The following is a 21,933-nucleotide window of genomic DNA, read 5'->3' on the forward strand; positions in this document are numbered from 1 at the left end:
GTTCTGTACAAGGGTGCAAGAGATGAACTGTTCCTATAGCCGTGGTGAGATGAGGGGGAAGAAAATGTGGATGCTAAAGGATACAGATACCCCAGTATGGGGTCCACCCGCATAGTAGTCTAACTGCTTCCTGCATCCACTGATTTCCTTGAATTCAAATAGACTTCACTATTGCTTTTGATTTTGAAGCTGTTCCCTCCAGGCTCAACACCCCCTAACAAGCTCTGAGTGTGCATCTGAGCATGTGTGCGTAGGTGTGCGCAAGTGCAGTGCTGGGTCAGTGAACTATCAGGTTCTGAGTTAAGCAACCTTCTGTACCCCTTGCTTCTCATTAGCACTTCATTAATGGAAACCTGAAGGTGTGTGAGAGAGAAGTTCAGTTTTGACTCTTGCTGATGAACCAGGGCTGCTTGAAAGTGCCAGCTGGATGGGGACTCTGCTGGGAAGGTTACTGGCTGAGCAAGGGGGGCTGGCTGACCTACTCAGCTTATTTGCATGTCTGTTGCCTGAAAGTTAGGGGCATTCTTGCTTAAAAACCCCTCAAAGCCTAAAAGTGGAAGTGAGTAAACTATTTGTATGTTTAGAAAATATGACAGCAGTGTGGGTGAGTCATGCTGTAGCCTGCAGCCCTGGAGATGGAGAGGGAAGGAGCAGTTGTTGAGATATGTGTCCACAGTAGAGGTGTGGGAGGTCTTCGTGCCACTGCTGAGGGCTGCCAGCGGAGAAGTGAGCAGTGGAGCTGAGCCCAGGACACCTGCAGAGCAGTGATCGTCGGTGAAGAGTAGCAAAGAAATGTCAACCATTACCTGGGCCCATTCCCTCAATAGCAGTGCAGAATGGCACATCTGCGTTCATGTCTGCTGGACTGGCACATCCCCTCAAATGGAGAGACTTACTTGCCCAGCTGAGTCCCATGCAGCTGGGCAGCAAATTGTGCACCCAGGGACAGCTGGGCCACGGCGGTTCCTTTCCCTCAGCTGTGGGAGCTGTATTGTGGCAGCAAGAAAAGGGCTATTGCTAGGATTTCCTGAGGATGGTTGTCTCACCCACAGATGATTATTCACAACTTCTAAGTTGATGTATTCTAAAACGATGTCCTTTCCCCTTCCCTGGAAAGTTGTATTTGTTTAAAACTCTTTGTTTAAACACTTGGCTTGCAAGTGGGGAAATATTGCTCATGCTTTGTTATGAAGGCAGCGCAATTCAGCTTCTCAGACTTATGGGCAAGAGCTTGAACTACTGTGATTTAACAGGGGGTTTATTTTCCATTTTGCTTTTTACCGGGCATCCCTACAATTTGAAGATCAACCTCGTCACTGCCAAAGCACACCTGGCGAAAGAGTTGTTCCTTTTTCCTCAGCTCTGGTTCTGGCACAGGCTAGAGCAGCTGCTAAACCCAGTTCTTGCCATACAAAGGTCAAAATAAATCTACTGAGCGGTACCATATGTGCATCTTTTTCCAAATCTTGTTGGTTGTCTGCTTTGCCGTCTCCCACAGGCTTTCACCTGGCCAGACAAGCCCCAGTCTCATATCTCATCCTGCAGTGAGGGAGTGCTTGTTCGTACTGGTGCAGTGCAAGCTCAGTAGTGCACAGACATGTTTGCATGTGAAGGGTTAGAGTCTTTAAGCCTGATACAAACTGAGACATCTGAAGTTGGTGAAAGACTCTCCAGGAATTTCAGCAGACTCTAGGGAGAAGTTTGTATTGCTACAAGGTGCAGAGCAGTGGATAAGGTGCTTGAACGGATAATGGGAGATGTAAATTTTATTTTTAGTTAGGGTACTTATCTGCCTGCTCTCACCTTGTGCCTCTTTTTTCCTATCTGGGAATAAGTAAATATGCCTTTCTGGTGAAAAACTCTGAGGTCTGTTGATAAAAAGTGCTAGATAATGCTTGTGTGTTGTTACTATTATTGTTTTGTGAGAGCTAGGTTCTAAAGAGCTCTTTGAAAGATTGTCATTAACACAACCAAATATTAGTGAAGGAGTATTTGCTTCTCTCTAAACTTGATGAAAGGGGTGAGCAAATCCCAAATCAGATCTGCTGCTGTGGGTCATTAAATGGCAGACTCTGTGGACAGAGTACGGGATGTGTACGTCTGCTTGTTTAAAAAAGAAAATCTGTTCATCTTCTAGAAGGTTATTTTATTCCATGTGCTCAAATGCTGTAACAATCATTTGTCCTCTACCTTGAGGAAATAGATAACTGAAAAAAAAGGCTTGGAAATGGGAAGAAACGAGGGAGGCATAAACATTTGTATCTAAACCAAAGCAAAAAGTTTGGTTTAGACAACACGATGCATCACCCCATGGCTGTTGGTAGATGGCAGCCTCTGTCCTTACGCAAAGGGGCTCTGTAAAAGGTTACAGCTGCCTGCAAATGCTTTCTCATAGGCCTGTGTGCTCCCACCTGCTGATAGCGAATCTCAGCAGGAGGCAATAGAATTTGCCTGTTTGTAGCAATAAGTTTCAGGAGGAATTCCAAACATAATCCAGCTTAGAGCTAACCATGAACAGGCTTTGCTGCATTAATTGCGTGTTATACCATGGATTTAGGAGATAGGTGCTGTTAGGGTATGTTTCCAATTGATAAGTATAGGCAAAAGCCCTTTCGACATCTGGTTCACTGGGGGTCTTATCCTGACATTTCCAGCAGACGGTACTGAGGCCAAGTGGTTTTCCTCTGGTGGCAGGATAAAACTGGGTGTGTTGCTGCTGTGTTTCTGGCTGGAGCTGCGTGAGCCCACCCTGCCGATGACTCATCCCTTAGAGTGGCTCAGAATATCACACTCTGCCTTGCTGCTTTCCTATTCCTATTACACTGATGCATTTGGGTCTCGCACGGTGTTGGCGTTTCATTTACAAACCTCTCTTTTCCCATAAAGGAAAGATGGCTGCCAGCCCTGCTTTACCCTGATGTTCAGCACTCAAAAAGGTTTTTTTTTCTGGGCCTTTCCTGAATGACTTGAGATGAAGATTTTTTTAGAAGGCAGAACAACCAAACACATTAAGCACCTTAGAAAGCACATTTTTCAGAGTTTAACTGTTTTTTGGTAGCCTCTCCTTTTTTTTTTCCTTCCAAAATTGGCTGCTTCTGCATATGATTCAGACTAAATTTTCCCTTTTCTCCCAGCAAGCACTGAATCAGGATTTTTAGGCCAGCAAAAAAAGACCTGTGTTCCTTCCCTGCCACCCTGTCTTTGAGTCCATGCTTGAGTATTTCAGCATCAGAGTTTATGACAGTGAGTAGAGTAAGACAAGCAGTAGAACAGACTCACAGGTCTCCTGTTTCTTTCTCCCTCACTCACAGAGAACCTGACTGCTCCATTAAATCAGGTGTGGACATACCTTGAAGTTAAAGGGCTGTGTTGTCACAAGAGAAAATGGATATAAATAAATCTACCTCTTCCTAATATTTTTTTCTTTTTGTTGTTTTTGTGAACCGGGTGTTCCAGGTGACACAAAAATGAAGATACCGACAGCTAGGAAGAAATCATGAGTGGGTTTTGCAAAGACCAATTGACGGACTTTAAGGCAAGTAGGTCTGTGCAGTGGCACTTGCTTTGGCATCCGATGGGGAGCCACATCCTTGAAAGGGGCCATCCATCTGAGGCTTGCGCTGAAGCAGCCCCTTGTCATCTATCAGTGGTATATTCAGGCTTAAAAAACTGCAGTAGAAAAGAGATGTGGTGAGGACTGATTGTCTTGATTTTGTTTTTCAAAGTAGGGCATTGTGTTAGTGAACACACTTCCTTCCGTCCTAGTGCACCACATAGACTCAGATTTATTGGAAACAAGTTTTATTTCGTTAAATACTGTAAGAATCATGAAGAAAACCCACTCCGTTGTTCTTACCGATAAATGTGACGTCAGAATTGCTGCCCTCTGTGTAGATGTGTAACTAAGACAAATGTGTTACTGCAGAATCTCAGTAATCTGGTAGCAGAGCTCAGCTTTCCACTCCCTGCACTCAGCCACATTTACGTTATGTGACTGCTCCTAGTCCACTTCAATGCAAAGTCATCCAGCTTAGTTGAAATAACCACTCTGGCAGCCGCACAACACTCTGTTCAGTTGCTGCCCCGGTTTCTGAAGGGACTGTGTAACTGTGCCTTTGGTTGCCAGGAACGTGAAGTGTTTCAGAGCTGCGCCGTTCATGAACACTAGGTAGCTCCATGGGATTTCCAAACACCGTATATATCCGTTGTAACTCTTTTGATAAACCTATTCATCCTTTCAAGAATTAAATAAACATTCACACAGTATACAGCGAAGACTCCAGCACGCCAGAGTCATACTTTTGTCTCACAGGGTGACGCTGCAGATGACTCTGGGTATATAAAGGTACATATAGATATCAGATAAAAGAGGAGCAGTAGAGCTGTCAGGTGCACATGCCGATTTCCAAGATCTGCCCTCTTCATTCAAGCACCTGTGTAAAAGTTGCACACCAAACACAGTCCGTGCTCCCTGTGGAGTCTCCCATGAAGGTAAATCCCTCCTCACTGAACAGCTCCATCCTGAGATGTGTCAAGCACACTGATAATCCATTGCTGTCAGCAGAAGTTAGCTCGCTGCTGCAGCGCGTGCTGCTTCACAAAACGGGGACTGACACACGTGTGTTCATTTTTCCTTTGGAGAGAGGAGTCGCTTGTAGCATTAAAAACATTGTATGCAATAAAAGGCACGTCTTCCAACATCAGCCATGTTGTGATGCCAGTGTTGTCCTTGCGATGATCATTAGTGGGAGGCTGGGCAGGCGTGTGAAGTGCACTTACAACCTGAGCATAATTTGCTCTGTTTACAAGCGAGCATCAGTCCTTGCACAGAAGCGGTCAAACAACAAGCAGGGCAGACATTCCTTAGGAACCTCATCTCTATGCTAAGGCTCTGGTTTCCAGGAAGCAATTTTTCCCTTAAGAATTATTTAATCAGAGCAAAATCTTCCGGTACTTACAGACACAACTGCTGCTATATAGAACTTGGCATTACAAAGAAAGTAACCACAACACAGCATGGCTTCCGGAGACCGAACATTTTCTGAAGTGACAGGAGAGAGGATGTGGAAGAGCGTACATAGCAGTGCCACCTGCTACGCACAGTAAATTTCAAAGTTCTAACCTTTGACACTTAATCGGGTACAAAAGGCATTTATTGTAGCCATTTTATCCTAATGCCCAAGGTATTACTCATTAAATGCATTTCTCATTTCTTTCCCAGGTTCAGAAAATGTGTTCTAGGCAGTCTGCAAGTCCTGCTGTTGCAAGCCATTTCTGCCTAGCTGTAGAAAGAAATAAGATTGGTGCGATAAAAAAAAGAAGAAAAATGAAAAAGTAGTGCCTGCGCTCCCCTTACAGGAAGGTGCATGTTCATTTGGTTCACTTCACGTGGATTTAATCAATGGAAATACAGATGGGGGAAGTGCTAGTGAGAGTAATGGGTCGTTTTTATTCCTCTTTCTTTGCTTGACCTGCTGAATCGATCTACCCCGTTGCCAGGAAAATCAGGATCACGCTGACACGAGCATCTGTCCTATATAGACAAGAGAGAATTTATGTTGCAATCTAGCGCTTAAAATTCACAAACTTTCCACAAGTGGCTGACGTCTCACGCAGCCGCTTAGCGGGATTAAAAACAAAAAAGAATTAAAACAAAAAAAAATGGTGCGGCAGAAAAGATGGGATTCCCTCGGGGACTCCCCCAAATCTCCCTCCAGAAAGGCGAGCAGCCCGTGCCTCCAGCCCGAGGAGGAGGATGCGCATCCCACGGCAGGGGATGAAGTCCGCCGGTTGCCGGCGACTCCTTCCCTCGGCTGTCAGCACCTGTCAGCCGGCGGCGACGAGCACGGAGGCGGGCCGGGGAGCCCTGGGGGTCCCGGTCCGGTCCGGTCCGGTCCGGGGCCGCCGCCGCGGGGTGGCGCCCGGCACCCGGGGCTGCGCTGCGGGGAGCCCCGCGCATCGCTCCGCGCATCGCTCCGCGGCCTCCCCCGCCCCTTCGCTGCACCGAACCGCCGCCCCCCGCCCCCCCCCGCCCCTCGCCCACCGCTCGGCTCCCGCCGCCCGTCCCGCGTCCCCTCCCTGCCCCTCGGCGGAGCCGCTGCCCGTCCGCGGCGGGGGCCGGGGCGACCGGCAAGGTGCGTCGGGGGCCGGCCCCGAGGACTACACGTCCCGGCGTGCCCGGGGCTCCGCGGAGCCGGCGGGGATGGCGCCTGCGCGGGGGCTGCGGGGCCGCTCCGCGGTGCCACACCCCCGGGGGAGGGAGGCAGAGGAGCGCCCGAGCCCTCAAACCGGCGGGGAGCCCGCGGGGCGGAGGATGGAGTAAGCGGGGCGAGGCGAGAGGCAAGAGCGGGCGGGTGGGGGGGGGGAGCGCCGCCTCCGCCGGGGGGGGAGCGCGGAGGAGAAGGGGAGGAAGGCAGAGGGATCATGCACGGGGGGATAAGGCGGTAGGGGCAGGAGGCGGGTGGTCGCCCGGAGACTCCGCACCTCGGGAGTGACGTCCTGCTGCAGTGCCGCCGCCTGCCTACGCTGCCCGAGCTCGTCAATGGAGCTGGAAAACATCGTTGCCAACACCGTCTTGCTGAAAGCCAGGGAAGGTGAGAGAGCGGCGGGAGTGGAGTGGAGGGGGGGGGACACGGACGGACACCGGGACCGGAGCATCCCTGTCGCAGTCGCCCCTCCGCGGAGCGATGCCCGCGGGGTGCGGGCGGGCACCGGCGGGGCTGCGCGGCGGTCCCGCCGGCTTTCGGGGTGCCATGTGGCCGAGCCGGTGTTGGAAACGGCTCGGCTGGGAGAAGAGCCCCGGTGAGAAGGAAAATACCGCTTTCCCCCGCTGTGTGCGGAGGTTTGGGAAAGGAAGTGAATGAGATTGCAGAGATTACAATTTTCACCCATCTCTTCCTTCCCCCCCCCCCCCCCCGGCCCCCAGCCCCCCTTTCAAATCTGGTCCCACAGATTGTGCTATTTCAGCGTCTATTGTTAAAGGTCAGCTGCAGATGCATTCATTCAAAAAGGGCTTTAGCAAATCTGCAAATAGCTTTCCGCGCCGTGTGGTGAGACCGGCAGGATCGTATACGCTTCAACGTACAGTCATTGCCTTATTCGGCGTTATTAGGTGATATCATGTTGCTGCAAACATGCCCCATTGTTGAGAGAGTCTGTTTGTCCCCAACCGGAGCCGGGCAGAAGAACCGGGGGCTCAGCACCACCACCCCCCCCCCCGCCGCCCCAGCCTGCCGGTGCCCCGGGGAGCGGGGCCGGCCGTGGGGGGGCTCACCGAGCTGGGGCTGGGGCTTTGGGGGGGGCTCGCTGGCTGCCAGCCGCGGCCGTGGACGGGCAGCTGGATGCTCCGGGAGATGCCGGTGCCTCCGGCATCGTTAAAAAAATCCGCTCGGATGGGGGCTCTCCTGAACATCCCCCCGCGGACCCGCAAAGCCGAACCCCGAGAGCCGCCAGCGGATCGCCCTCGGAGGGCTTTTTTTGGGGTTTTTTTGTTTTTTTCCTCCTTTGGGGAGGGGACGTGGTTTCCTCTCTCCGTGCGTGCCCGGGGGGGGAGGATATCCTCCCGCAACGCGGGCGCGGAGCCGGGCGCTGCCCGCCGCGGAGCCGGGGGGGCTCGGGGCTTGTCCCGGTTTCCCCGCGGAGACCCCGTCCACCAGCCGGGAGCATCATCCCCCCCCCATCACCACCACCCCCGGCTGGAGGAGGATGAGCGTGGGCCACGCACAAGCAACACGTCTCACGGTTGCAGCATCGCTGCCAAGATGCCATCGTTTGCTGCCGGCTGCAGCCCCGCGTTGTCCGTGTATTTTTTCCCTTGCTTGCTGCTTAAAATAAGACCTTTTCCCACGCCTTTATTCGAGCTTCTATTCCCTGAAAATACTGGCTAGGCGTTTTTAGGTGCGGTATAACCTGCAGCCTTTTTTTTTTTTTCTTTTTCTTTTTTTTTTTCCTACTGTCCTCTGGAGTGCCTGGAACCACCTTGCTAGCGAGGCCAGGGACCGCTCGGGTGGACTTGCGTTTTGGTCCCTCTGAAGCTAAGGAAGCACGAGTAAAGCAATATTAGTTTTGTAAAAGAAATAACTCAAGTGGTCCTCCCCTGGAGCGATCCTTTTGCTGGGAAAATAGTTCAAATTGTAAAATAATGTTTATATAACTCACGGGCTGTTGAACTTGTGAGGCTTAGCTAAAGAGTAAAGTCCCAAGATCCTCCCAAAAAAGCTCTATAAATAATAAGGGCAAAGGTGTTATTCCACTCAGCAGATCAGTGAATGACAACTTTCTGACTTAGGATGGAGAATTTTTATTTTCTGTTGTCATTTTTAATATTGTTTAGGATGCAGTTGTTGCTACCGGCAATACAGTACTGCTTTAGATTTCAGCAGACTTTAGGAATACTTTAAAGGACTGGTACTAATTACAGTTATTGTGTGCTGTTTTCAGAGAGCCAATATTTTGCAAGTAATTTTAAATGTGCCATTCAGTTTTATGGTCTTTTTCTACCATCCTCAGCAAGACGGTAACAGTAAAGTTGTTTTATTGTGTTAAAATTGTATTAAAGAAGCTGTTAGCTACGATCTGAATGGCAGAACTTTATCAAGATTTACTCCAAACTATACTCCAACTTTTCTTTTAGCCACGTATGAAGCTCCAACAAGATTTTTTTTTGAGGCCTGGTGCTTATTTATTTTTAAAGCTTTTTTGGAGGGGGCGTGAAAGTTTTTGAAATTAAGAACAAAGGACAAGTTACGTACCTGACATCAGAGCCACAAGTAGTGTGCCTGTATTGTGTACGTTTCCAGATTTCGAGTTATCATTGCAGGCCGCTGTGAGTAAAGTGTTTTTAAAATTTGCAGGGAGTAATTTAGGTGGATGTCATTGCAGATGAAGAAGACGGACAGCATATGGAAGCCCAAGAGCAAAAGCAAGTTAATATATTGAGGATTATGGTATCTAAAAATAAGCTTGTTCCAGGTCCTGCAGACTCCATCAGTACATTTAGTTGGGTGAATGTGGAGCCAAAGCCAACTACATGCATGTGCGTTTCCACTTGTTAAGTCAAAAGTAAAAGCTATATTAGCTCAATAGCATGGTGGTTGGTGCCTGCAACGTGGTACTTAATGTCAGAAGAAGGAAAACGATGGGATCTGCTCTGCAAACATTAGCAGAAGCAGAAGTTTTACCGTAATTACAAGGGGAACACGAACCCAATATCACTAGCGAAAGGGAAATTTCAGATTAGTTTCAAAGGGAGGTTTAGGTAGACCTGCAACGTTAAGTCCAGCGGTGAGGACTTTTGTAAGGGACTCAGAAGTAGGGCTGAGTGACCACCACAAACATTTTCTAGCAAATATTGGTTTAAATTTTGCAACTCATTTGCTTTGGCCTTGGTAGCGTTTTTTCTGTGGTCCCTTGTGTAAATTCCTTTGTGACTAAGTTGTACTAAAGCAGCCCCCGATGCAAAGTGAACTTTTTAGCTGAAATACCAGGAAGCAAGTTTTATAACTGTTGTACAAATACTTGCACTCGAATCCTGATGATTACAATGAGAAGCACACCCCGAATTAACTGATGCCATGTGAGACATGAGTAATCTTATTAGAGCAACAAAAAGAGTAAATGCAGTTCACATACAAAAATGTATCTCACTGAATAATTTTGAGCAGAGAATAAATTTCAGGAAATCTTCATCTTTTTGCAGAATATGAAGTTCTTGACACAAAATTACACATAAGTTACTTGTTATACTCAGAAGTCTGCCAGTCTGAACACGTAAAAAATGGCATTTTATTGCATTTGAAAGTTCATTTATAATTCATTAGGAATAAATTTATGCTGTTTCCTCAATTATCATTTCTCATTTCTTGGATGCAAAATCCCATTTCACAAACCACTAGTCCCTTTTAGGACTGAATAGAAAATACTTCTGGTTTAATTATAGGAACCAAATAGGTATTTGGGACTGTCTTGTATTGCCTGGGGGAAAAAATAAGCAGAGAAGGGAAGACAAGAAAGGTGAGAGTCATAAAAAGAGAAGCAAAATAATAACAATTGCAGTCGTTTGGGGTTGAGTAAGAACCCCAAATTATGAGGTGGTGAAACATTTATCTAGATCTTTTCATTAGCCTTCTGGTTTCTGAGTCTCAGCCCTTGTGTCTGAACCACAGAATCATCTAGCCATTAGTAACGGAGATACACCATGCTGCTAGCAGCAGCTCCAGGTTGGTGAATGAATCCCAATTAATTATCCCAATTTAAGGTTGTTTGACAGAGGACATCATCAGAACCGCGGAGCCACTGGCGGAGGACTGAGTCTCCCGGCATTTCAGAGGAACTTTAACAGCCCTAACCCAGACAAGCTTTAAAACACATCCAGAGAGTCATGAATCTACCCCTGCCTGTCAAAAGCAATAAGCTGATAAAAGACAAGTCTTTCAAAGAGGCTGATGATTGAACTGTGATGTCTGTATGAAAAACAAACAATATGGTCAGATAAGCATGACCAAGGCATGGTGATTACCTAGATACTCTTCCTCATGATCCATTCCTTTCTATAAGGAAGGATCAGTCTTCTCCCACGCTACCTGCTGCTTCTGTGTGCACGAGCTTTCTCGGACAACCTGAAACGCGTTTCGAAACCCAAATACAACTTGACTCTGAAATCGGAAAATCCTTTACGAATTTGTACAGACAGACAATTCCCGCCACTTTAAAGTTTTAGTGATCGCTAAATTAGTCATCACAGTTATTAGTTTTAAACCGGGCAATGTGGAAGATAAACTATTGTTTTTCTCAGACCTCGGGTTTCTAAAGTGCAAAGGTTACCATGTAAACCTGGTAAAAGGAAAAAAAGCCTCTCCAACCACTAAAACACAACACAAATGCTTTTTTTTTTTCCTTTTTAGGTAGACTGGAATTCTAAAGTAAGCTTATTTATGGCACCCAAGCAGAGCCTTTGATCACCCTAGCCAAAAGGGGCGACCTTCTTTTATATATATCTCTCAGAATTTTTTGATGAGCGCACACCGATGCCATATAACATGCAAAATGTGCCTGTTCATAAATTGCTGTATTTTTAGCTTGCTCTTGCAGGATGATCACAGGGGAGATTGTGCATGTCCTTATTGGCAAAAGACTAGCAATAAATCCTAAACAAGAAGCGTGATTGCTTTCCAAGAACTTGGCTGCGGAGCAATTGGAAAAGGGGCAGTAGAACAATGAAAAGCATATTTTGAAGGAAAGTAGGTGACTGTAGTGACAGCCGAACCCCCATGGAGAATATGGTTATTGCAACTTAAACTTTAGCAACTTTGTTAACCAGTGCTTTGAATGCAGAATCTAAGGTCCTGTCCTGTATCCCGTGATATAAAAACAAAGTACTTCGTAAGGAAAATGTTGTCTCTGTAAGCAGAGGAAGCTTGCATGCGGTTACTCAGTTTGGTTTTCTTTTTGGAGTTCAAGAGAAGCTCTCATCACTGCAATAGCTTAAAAAAAATATTTCAAGAATGGAATCAGCCATTACTTCAGATGCAACGGGGTGCTTTTAAGCAGCAGTTTAAAAAAAAAATATTCCTTTTCAAGCCTGTAACCATTTCTTTCTGGAAAAAAAAAAATAGCCAGAAGAGTCCAGAACATTTCATTTTATTTTAATCAAGGAAATTCAGAAAATGGGATTCTTCAGGCCTTTGTGAAAAGAATGTGTAAGTCTGAATGACTTCAAGATCTCCTTTTACAGAAGGGACTTATTTCGGTAGCCATACCTGGCTTAGAGCAAGCATGTGTGCCTGTGTGTGTGTAGAACTGGCTTGAAATCCCTTTCCGTGTTGGTTTTTTTTTTGTAGCAGGGCTGATGCAGAGCAAGTTAGAGCTGCTGTAGCTGTGCCCTTGGTGGGCACTGTTCTTCTGGGGTTCTCTCTGTGGCCAACTACACCAGTTTGCAGGCACGGGCAGCAGGTCTTGGGATGTACCAATGCTGGAGAAACCAAGACCTTTTCCACCCAAAACTTTGTTACTGAAGAGAGGACTGTGCCCCTTCACGTGTGTTATTGCTGTGGAACTGTGATGTTATGGCCTAATTGCTATCTAGCTTGTTGGGTTTGTAGGTGTTTAAAAAATATTTAGTACTCAGCTGTGATGGTCTCTCAGGTTATTAACACATAGAAGCTATTAGCTAGTAAAACTTCTAGAATAAATGTTAACTATGGAGGTTTGAATAGAGCTACTTACATCTGCTCCATTAATCTCCTGTGATTGCTTTCCTCAAGTGCAAAATAATAAATCTAGGAGGAGACTGCCTGTCTTTGTTATCAGTATGTTCCTTTTCTGAGAAGGTTTTAACTTGGTGTTGCTGAAATTGTCCACTCAGAAAAGAATTTTCAGTATTTATGCAAGACATAGGTATAATTTTGTGACTGTATCTAGCTTTTTGTATTAATTAAGAATATTCTGAGATAACTTAGGCAAAAATGTCTGAAAGAGGTGGTTTTAGGGATGCTACCAGGCCAGCAGCACTTGGACCAAACTAACACGTGTGTCTTTGTGATAAACAGCTCCAGAATGAAAGCCTCAACCCCAGTCTCGCCCTGAGATGGGCTCTAGCACAAGCGCCCGTGCCTTTGTCACCAGCGAGTTGGTGGATGGGTGTGCGCTGCCCCATTTTGAGGGCAATGAAGAAGAAACAGCTAAAGAGGGATGCAACAGCTCTGACTTTGCTGTTTCTAGGCCCTGGGAGTATGTTATACCTGTTCGGTGGCTGACCTTGCTTCCTTTTTCCTTTATACCTGCGGACAGTAAAATGGGTTACTACTGAAAAAAAACCCCAAAACCCAATAACAACAACAACAAAAAAACCCAACCTCAAAACCACCCCTGCATCATTTCAGTCTTACTTCTTGGAATATGAGCTCCCTTTCCAGGTACTGCTTTGCTAGCTACGATCTGCTAATGATCTCTTTCCCCAACTCAGAAGATGAACATCTGCATGCTGAGGACTTTGATGCTTGCAGTGAAGGGTCTGAAGCCCCAGTCGGGTATTCAGACTTACTAATACAGATGTGCTCTGATCCTCCTAAATCCCAAAGCTGACTGCTAGGATGTAGGCAGGGTCCTTCTGCATGTGTAGAGATAGAACTTGTATTTTTATTGCTTGGCCGACCTTATGTGTTTAGGCATGTAGGTGATTCTTCTCCTACGCTATTCTTATGCCAGTGTTACTCTGTGAATGACTTCTGGTTTGTATCGATCCAAAGAAAGCTACTGAAGCTCTAATTTAAGTGCAAGTAGTGGTGCTAAAGTCAATCGGATTATTTCCATGGCTAAAATATCCACAAAATCACATCAGGATCCATGTTGGTGCATTGAAAAAGTTTAAAATTATTTTTTTATTTAATCAAAGCAGTTACTGTCTTTATAAAATATTAGTCAAATCCAACCAAGTAAACAAGGGTTCTGGATAGGAAATACTACCCTTCCTTTTTTTTTTTTTTTGGGGTGTGTGTGTGTGTCAATGAAAATGAGAGCTAAGGATCTGACTTGTGCTCATCTATGAGATCTTCCCCTGGATATCTATTTAAAAAATATTCTATATGCTGTATACATTTTCTGTGTGGCAGCGGGTAAGAAGAGAATCGATTGCTCCTTATTTTTACAGGTACATAATCTAAACAATAACAAGATGATACAATCCTAATATTTCTTTAAGACCACAGGATGTGAAATTAAATTAAAAGGCCAGGAAAATAAAGAACCCTGCAGTTTGATTACACTCAGCTGGATTATCGTTGTAATTATTTTGCTTGGAAGATTTAAAAAATGCATACTGCTTTGTGAGAAAGATTAGGCAGGGAAACCAAAATTACAGTAAACATTATAAAGAAAATATTGCAAAGATGATGGGTATTTTACTCAATTTTGGGGAAAAAAAATCCATAGAGTTGCCTGTTAAAATGAAAGGATGGAACAAAACGCAGGGGGAAGATGGATGAGGCTGCGAAGTCTGTGGAACCGGCTCAGCTGCTCCTAGGTCATATAATGTCTCTTCAGATATAGCTGAAGAAACTGTCACAAGCATTTATTCAGGGAAGAAGGGCAGGCTAAAAGGAGTAGAAATACACTGTCCTGGTTCCAGCTGGGATAGAGTTAATTTTCTTTCTAGAAGCTGGTATAGTGTTACGTTTTGGGTTCAGTATGAGAATAATGTTGATAACACCCTGATGTTTTCAGTTGTTGCTAAGTAGAGTTTAGACCAAGGCAAGGGTTTTTCAGCTTCTGACACCCAGCCAGCGAGAAGGCTGGAGGGGCACAAGGAGTTGGGAGGGGACACAGCCAGGGCAGCTGACCCAAACTGGCCAAAGGGGTATTCCATACCATGGGACGTCATGCCCAGTACATAAACTGGGGGGAGTGGGGCTGGGGGGGATCGCAGCTCGGGAACTGGCTGGGCATCAGTCAGTGAGTGCTGAGCAATTGCCTTGTGCATCACTTGTTCTGTGTATTCCAATCCTTTTATTAGTAGTCATTTTGTTACTGTTATTATTGTCATTATTAGTTTCTTCCTTTCTGTTCTATTAAACTGTTCTTATCTCAACCCACGAGTTTCACTTTTTTTCCCAGTTCTCAGGAGCGGGGGGGAAGTGAGTGAGCGGCTGCGTGGTGCTTAGTTACTGGCTGGGGTTAAACCACGACATACACACAAGTACTCGAGACTCAGTTCGGACCTGGGAGTGAATAATGCAAATAATATTAATGAAGGAAGGGCGGCTGTCTGTGCTCTAGGATGAAAATAGTTATTCACAGCTACCTTCTCAGTGGCACGGCGAAGGCTGAAAAATTTGTATATCCATCATTTCCAGCACCTACAGGTGTGTTTACTATGCATGAGTAGTCCCATGGACTCAATGGGGGAACTGCTTGGTGGTTGGACATGCAGCTTGTTTGCGCTCTGGGATCAGTCTGTTCTCACTGCTGCACTGCTGTTCCAGTCAGTAAAACTGCACCAATATAACTGAAGTGAAACAAACTACTAGCAGCTATCGGAAAAGGCCTGCTGTGTCATTTTGTCCCTTGTTCTCCGTGCTCTTTTCAAGGTTTGAAACAGTTTTGGTATAAAAATGACTCCATATAGGGGTCTATCTCTCAAAGTCTCTGCAGTCCAAGAAATCTTGGTTTTTCTGATTAAATTTTCCTTACTCTCATCTCCTTACTCGTCTAATCCCTTTTGAACAGTTTTCATTCTCCAGGCACTTTCTGTGTCTCACCAGCTATAGACTTGCCAACTTTAACAGGCTTTGTTCTTTCCTTCTTTGAGCACGTCAGCTTGGATGGTCCACCTCAAAGTTTGTGCGGTCAATCCTCAGGACAAGTTCACTCCCAGCGGTGGGTGCTGGGAGGTTTGCCTGGGGACGGAGTTGGCCGTGCGGGCAGTCTGAATCTGTTCCTCACCCTGGCCCACCAAAAAAATCAGCTGAAATAGCTGGTCAAATGGGGAGGAGCCCTAGGAAAGACGCAGCACCAAAGAGGATACATCAGGGTATTTCAGAGTAGTTTCCATCAGTGAGGTTGCTTATGGAGTTCCCTGTTGTCCTGAGGATGCCAAAGAGGCAGTTAATAAGCAGTAGCAGCTATTTTTGCATTGGTTGAGTATTCTCTTGGGTCCCATTGAATACATGATTTCACTGTGAGCTTGGCTTTTCCTGGTAGGCTGAGGTTATGTTGCAAGTTCTAGAAGTTACCTTATTTTTGGTACAATACCTCTTTTGCTTAACTACTCAAAGAGCCAATCTCTGCCTTGTGTGGGCATGTAGCATGGTGACTTTTGGGATGCTGTTTACTAGCTCCCAATGCTCCTGGACCATTCCCCTTTTCCTAGCATCATTCTGTCAGTGAATAAATTTGGATGATTTTGTTTCCTCTCTCTGTTGCAGTAGTCTAAATTTTTCTGGACCAAAATTCCCATATTTTATTCTTCCCGCTCTTCTAATCTTTCTGGTCTATTTTTCCCTGTCCTCTGTTTCTGACACTACCTTTGAATTTGACAAGTTTTTGATGTACTGTTTAAAACATATTTAATTAGATTGGATTAAATGTCAGTTTGCTGGACATATCTAAGGCTTTATGTATTTTCTTTCTTGTGTTATCCTCAATTGTTCTTTGGTCAGTGTTTAGTCTATGTGACAAGGTTCCTATCTAAAATGACTGAAACTGTTCTTTTTTTTTTTTTTCCCTATACATGTGTTATGGGAGACCATAATTCTATAGCAAGTCTTTATTTACTATGAAAGCTTTAGACTCTGCCTGACTGAGCATGCTTCCTCAATTCTGTCTAGCCATCTAGTGTGTCCCAGAAAAGGGACTACCTGCCAGGAGAATGGAGAAACTCTGTGACGTGCCAGTTGCGTTCACTTGGCAGCATCTGCAGAAGGCACTGATGGAGAATCTCATCTTGTGAAAAAAGTGAAAAAAGAGAGAAATGCAGCTAGAAGAGGAGATTCAGAAACAAAGGAAAGATGTCAATGATGCCAAGTGAAAACAACACCAATGAGTCCCCAGTGACATTTCTGTCAAAATACTCCTGTAGGCAGGGTAAGGGAACTGACATCTTTAAAAAGCAGATGAGTTGGAAAGAACCATTATTTAGCCAAGGTTGCCAAAATATTGGTGGAAGATAGATATATTTCTTATGGGTGCTGTTCAATGCTTGTCATTCAATTTTGTCTTAGGTTTTTGCTGATTTCATCTTCCAATTGCTTTCCTTCCTGCTCCCTCACAGGTTTGGTTTTGTTTCTTCATCTGGGGATGAAGGTTAGATTGGGAATTCCTTTCAGTCAATGTGCCTTCTTCCATCTTCTTTAGTTTTGGTTGTTACAGATTTATTTTTTTTTCCCCCCAGTGCTCTGGGTCCCTATGAAGTTGGTTGCCCTTGGTCCAGCAGGAGAGATTGTAGTGATAAGCATGCTAGAAATCAATAGGGTTGTTTTCTGTAGGGTTGATCTTGCTACTTGCATGGCACACCTTTCTCCAGCAGAAATCTAATGGAACAACCTACCTCTGCTCTTTTGTTGTGAAGCATGATGCAAAAATGCTATTGCTCACCGTGCAAGGTTTGCAGAGGAAATTTTACTCAGCTAACAGTTATGGAAAATTAAGGGAATCTGAACACTCGGCCTTAATCTTCCCACTATTAAAGGAAGAACAGTTGTCCAGTGCAACATTTGGAAGCAGTGAAAAAGCTTACAAATACAGGAGTTTGGACTAATATATGAATAAACCCTTTCCATCTCCCTCCGTAGCAAGTCCACATCTACACTTCATCGCTGAATCATGATTTTGTGTTTTCCGAGGATGCCAAGTTATAAATCATACATTGACTGAGAATTCCTCATGAAGCACACATCTGGGAAAGTTTGTGCTTTGTTTATTTCACCAGCAGCCGAGTTTTAAGAAGAACTATCTGGATGACTTACATATGATGTAAGCTTCTCTCAAGGCTACAGTCCACCTTTTCCTGAAAGCCTTGCATGTTTAGTGTGCATCTCCTTTCACTGTTTGCTCAATGAGAAACATAGGAATGGTTCAGGAATTAAAAAACCCCACTAGCTCTCTAGTTTGGAGAGCTGGAAATAGAACAAAAAGGCGTTTGGAGTCAAGCTCCTTCTTGCCACCTGTCATTGCCTGACACTGAATAGGAGCAGGTGCCTATGGAAAGGCATGGATACAACAATCCTTCCCCAAGCCTATCTTTTCAGCCTCCTGCTCTAGGGACTTCTTGAGCAGAAGGTGGCTTTGCCCTATGGTACTTAATAGAGGGATCTATCCTTTATGAATTTATTTAATCCATTTTTTGACCACACTTATAATTTTGGCCTGAGCAGCTTCCTGTGGCAATGAGTTCCATCCCGTAACAAAAGCATGCGAACTTCCCCACATGTGTACTTCATGAGGGTTGATGTATGACTTATGTTTTGGCAACCTCAGAAAGCAGTCATTGTGGAGACGTGGAAGTGTCTTGGAGGTGAAAGAAAGGGAATTATCTGCAAATCAGTCAAATACTTCTGGGTTTTATTGTGGTTTTGTTTGTTTGTTTTTTAACATGTTGATTTCATTGCTTCTGCCCTAATTTCTATTAGGTCATTCATGATTTTACAACCCTTTATCACATCCCCTTAGTAGCCTTTCTCCAGGCAGAAAGGTCCAAGTCTATCATCTCTGTCCCTTTGCATCTTCTAATTCTGTATCCTTTTTGCAATGGGTGACCAAAACTACACAGTGTATGTGCGCACCACGGGCAGTGGCACAGTGATGCCGACCACTTCGTACTTTTTCATTGTCACAATCTTAACTTGATGTTTGTTTGCTTTTTTCCCCAGTGTCACAAGTGTTCATTACTAGGCCTACTGACAGCAACCTCAGAAATTTGTCTCCTGAGCTGCAATGTTTAATTTAGAGCCCATTGTTTGGTGTATATAGCAAGAGTTGTTTTCCTTCATGTGCGATACTGTGCTGTCTGACACAGAATTTAATCTTTTTTTTTTTTTCTTCCTAACTCTTAAAGTGATTCAATACTGCAACATACTCCTGCAACTCTTCGCAGGCTGTTTTTGTTACAACTGTCCTGAAGAAATTCATCTTGGCAGCAAATGTCATCTTGCTATTTATCTCTTTTCCAGACCATTTATGAATACACTGAATAGTCCAAGTCCTATTGCAGATCTGTAGCACCCCACTAGCGGCCTTACTCCGCTGTCAAATTCTTATCCCTGATTTCCTATCTTGTCAGCTGCTACTGACTCACAAGAGGGTCTCCTCTCCAGAAACAGATTAGTTTCTTAAGAATTGTTGGTGGGGGTCACTGCCCAAAAAAACCTTTTCAAAAGTGTCAAAAGCCATCTGCCTAAGCAGCTTTGACCACAGCCAACTTGTTCCAGAGATGGAGAAGAAAAGCGAAAACCTGTGAATGAGAAATGTTGGAATTTGCCAGCTGATGGCAGTATTCGAAGGAGCCATCCCTGTGACATCTGAGGATTGGCAAAAAAATCAGGGTTGCGCCAAGGGCTGAAAGAGAAGGTCCCTCCCAGGTGAACACTGTTAAAATGGGCGCTGCTCAAATTTACCCGTCAAATCTCTGACCATCTGAAGCTGTCGTAAGGTCAGCGATCGCTTCTAATGCCGTGGAGGAGTGCGATACGTGCCAGTAGGCCGCTGGCCACAATGTGCTTCAAAAAAAATAAACCCAACCCAAATCTCCCAGCCTTCCCCCAAACCCTGCCAATCCTGGGGGGGGGGGGGAAGGTGGTTTCAGGTCATTATTCTTCAGGACCTGTACACTAAATACTCGCCTCTGTCCTGTATACGTGCACAAGATCAACGTCTCTCATCAGACAGCCTAATCTGAAATCTCTAGCAGGTCTCGGGACGTTTGTCGCTCTGGCTCGTGCAGACCTCCAGCTGCAAAATGTTTATTTGGCTGTGAAAAGTCTATGAAGTAACAAACTTTGATGGATTCAGCATATTGTTTTCCTTTTTTGCGATGCTGTTTGCCTCCAGCTCTCATGGGGAACACATCTCTTTTTCTGTATATCATAAATATTAGATGCCTCGAACGACTGCCAGTGTGTGTAGCACAGGTATGAGCCGTGCTCTGCTTGCAGCCCTTTCATGGCAGTCTGTACTGCAAACAGATTGCCTAAAAGTAATGGCATAATATGACGGCACAACGCTTTAATGTTTAACCTTGCTATGATTTCAAGTTGCTAACGGTTTTTTCTTGCTTATTAGGAGTTTACAGGTTGAATAATACTGTGACACTGGGATTATTCATGGAGTCAAGTGAAGGAAGTAAGCTCTGGCTCCGTGAGCATAGTTGGGAAAGCAGATAGAGAAATATGTTATTTCTTGAATGACCTCTCTAAGACCTCCTTGTGGTGGTTGGTATAAACAAACTGGTAATTGGAAAGTTTAGAATAAATAGAAGGCAGCTTTTTAAAACTTATGGATGTGCTATGTAAATGACCCTTCCAAAATTAAGCTCAAGTCTGTATGTTGCAAGTCTGTTGCAAAGGGATTGTTTGAATATATTTTTAAGCAAACATTGACCAGCTGTGTGAAGGCATGAAGCTTGTTTAGAAGCCCAGAAATGTTTTACAAGGTGAGGACAGAGCATGCTTTTGTTCGGAGACACTGGCCTAAATTTTTGAAAATACTTAGTGATTTTTATTTTTTTTAATATGTATTTTGCTTTTTAGATACAATGAATTGAGAAGGAACTAAAATTGCGAATGAAATACTGGATATTAAGCTCCGTTCAAATGTGTATTCTGTGCAGGGAAGAGCCAAATGTAAGAGGTCTGGCATGTTTCTAGGGCCAGATACCGAGGAGGGCAGGCAGCGAAGCTTTGATCTCTGCCCTTGGTTAATCTCCGTGCTGGAGGTTATCGCTCAGATGTTAGGGTGCAGCATCACGTTTCCAAAGAGGGAGCGGAGGAGGCTGCAGTGCTGCCCGCGTGAATCTGCTAGTGCAGGTGCAAGCTGAAGATGCCATCCTATAAACACGAAAGCAGGTAAAGAAATTTCAGATGTGAATAGTCCCCTAAGGTGAACAGTTTGTTGACAGAAGCAATTTGAGCAATTGCTCATCAGTGAAAGTAAATGCTTTACATCCCAGGCTCTTGCCTGCTTGTATAAAGAAAGTCGCATTTTGCATAAGTAGTTAGAGGGCCTGACACCTATATCCAGCAGATAATTGTGGGAAGACCATTTTTTTAAGGAGGTTTTGCTTGTTTTGTTAAAAACGTGATGAGATGTGCAGACACTTCACTAACGTAGATCTGCACTATTAGTGTTGGATCTTTTCATCTCGGTTGATTGCAAATCGTAATGAATGTGTGCTTTAAAAAACACAAGTGATATATTAACTTCTCTAATATCTCACAGCAGATGAAGTTTCATTTGATCTCAGTAGATGCAGTTCAGCTGGAGGATAAAGCTAATTTTTAGGATTAATTTTTTTTAGGATTAATTAATTTGTGCATAATTTTGCTCAGGAGTGAGTTTTGCTTTTTATAAAACTTACTGTTTTCCTCTAGGGAGGGGGCAGAGGGAGAGGAACAGCTTGACAGGAATCAGTTGTTTTGCTTTAAGAGAATATGAGGAAATGGCATCTTCCAATAAATACAGATTTTATTAAAGTTGAATACTGTGACAAATAGTTTAGACTTAGACCTTCAGATCTGGTATGTAAGCAGAGCAACTCCACTGAGATTTGTGTGCATCGCTAAGATTAATGAAATATACTTTGTAAAGAAGGGCAATGATTCACTGAGTAAAAATAGGCAGCATCTTAAAGAGCTTGTAAACACAGCTATTAATTTTAGGACTAGAGTCTTATACTCTTTGTCTTAGTCTGAGAATAATGCCACTGCACTCCATGGCGCTATTCAGTGGGCACAAATTCACCTCTTAAATAGATTTTTAAAATAGATTTTAAAAGTGGCCACAGTTGCGTTTTTGTTTGCATGTTTTGTCCCTCCTTTGTAATACCTTTATGATACTTTTACTGTATAAAATATTAATCTCTTCCATTTTAAGCCATCCTCTACACCACAAACCCTGCTGGATACATTTGCTGCAGTCAGTTAGTAATAACAATTAGAAAAGGAGCCACAGCTGACATGCCCCTCCTTTTCTACCTACTTACCTCAGGGTTTTGCAGTCTAGAAAGTACTCCTTGGTGTGAGTCACTGAAAAGATCTTGTGATTTCCCCCCCCCCCCCCAGTTTTGATTGTGCTTAAGGCTTAGTCTGATGCTGTACTTCACTCTTGATTTGAAGGAAGGGGAATGACTTTCCTCTTCTCTTTAATAACCTCAGGTCCTGTAATTTTTATTCATTCTTTTCAGTATCAGAGAGAAGCTTTCTTTGGCTCGACACAGCTTTGTGGCTATCT

General features: G+C 44.6%; 1 protein-coding gene and 1 long non-coding RNA gene across 2 annotated transcripts in view; both read left to right on the forward strand.

The window, feature by feature from the left end:
- The first annotated feature begins 4,672 nt into the window (after positions 1-4,672).
- Positions 4,673-5,428, forward strand: LOC138687799 (uncharacterized). The gene is made up of 2 exons (XR_011326929.1): positions 4,673-5,139; positions 5,228-5,428. It is a non-coding gene; the product is annotated as an uncharacterized lncRNA (long non-coding RNA).
- Positions 5,429-6,358: 930 nt separating this feature from the next.
- The window catches only part of GRK5 (G protein-coupled receptor kinase 5), a 161,516-nt gene continuing 145,941 nt past the window's right edge, over positions 6,359-21,933 (forward strand). Inside the window, exon 1 of the mRNA XM_069797096.1 lies at positions 6,359-6,593. Within this exon, the coding sequence (XP_069653197.1) occupies positions 6,542-6,593 (52 nt within the window). The 5' untranslated portion in view covers positions 6,359-6,541. The remainder of the gene's footprint in view (positions 6,594-21,933) is intronic.

The sequence above is a fragment of the Haliaeetus albicilla genome, chromosome 11 (assembly GCF_947461875.1).
Source record: "Haliaeetus albicilla chromosome 11, bHalAlb1.1, whole genome shotgun sequence".
Lineage (NCBI taxonomy): Eukaryota > Metazoa > Chordata > Aves > Accipitriformes > Accipitridae > Haliaeetus > Haliaeetus albicilla.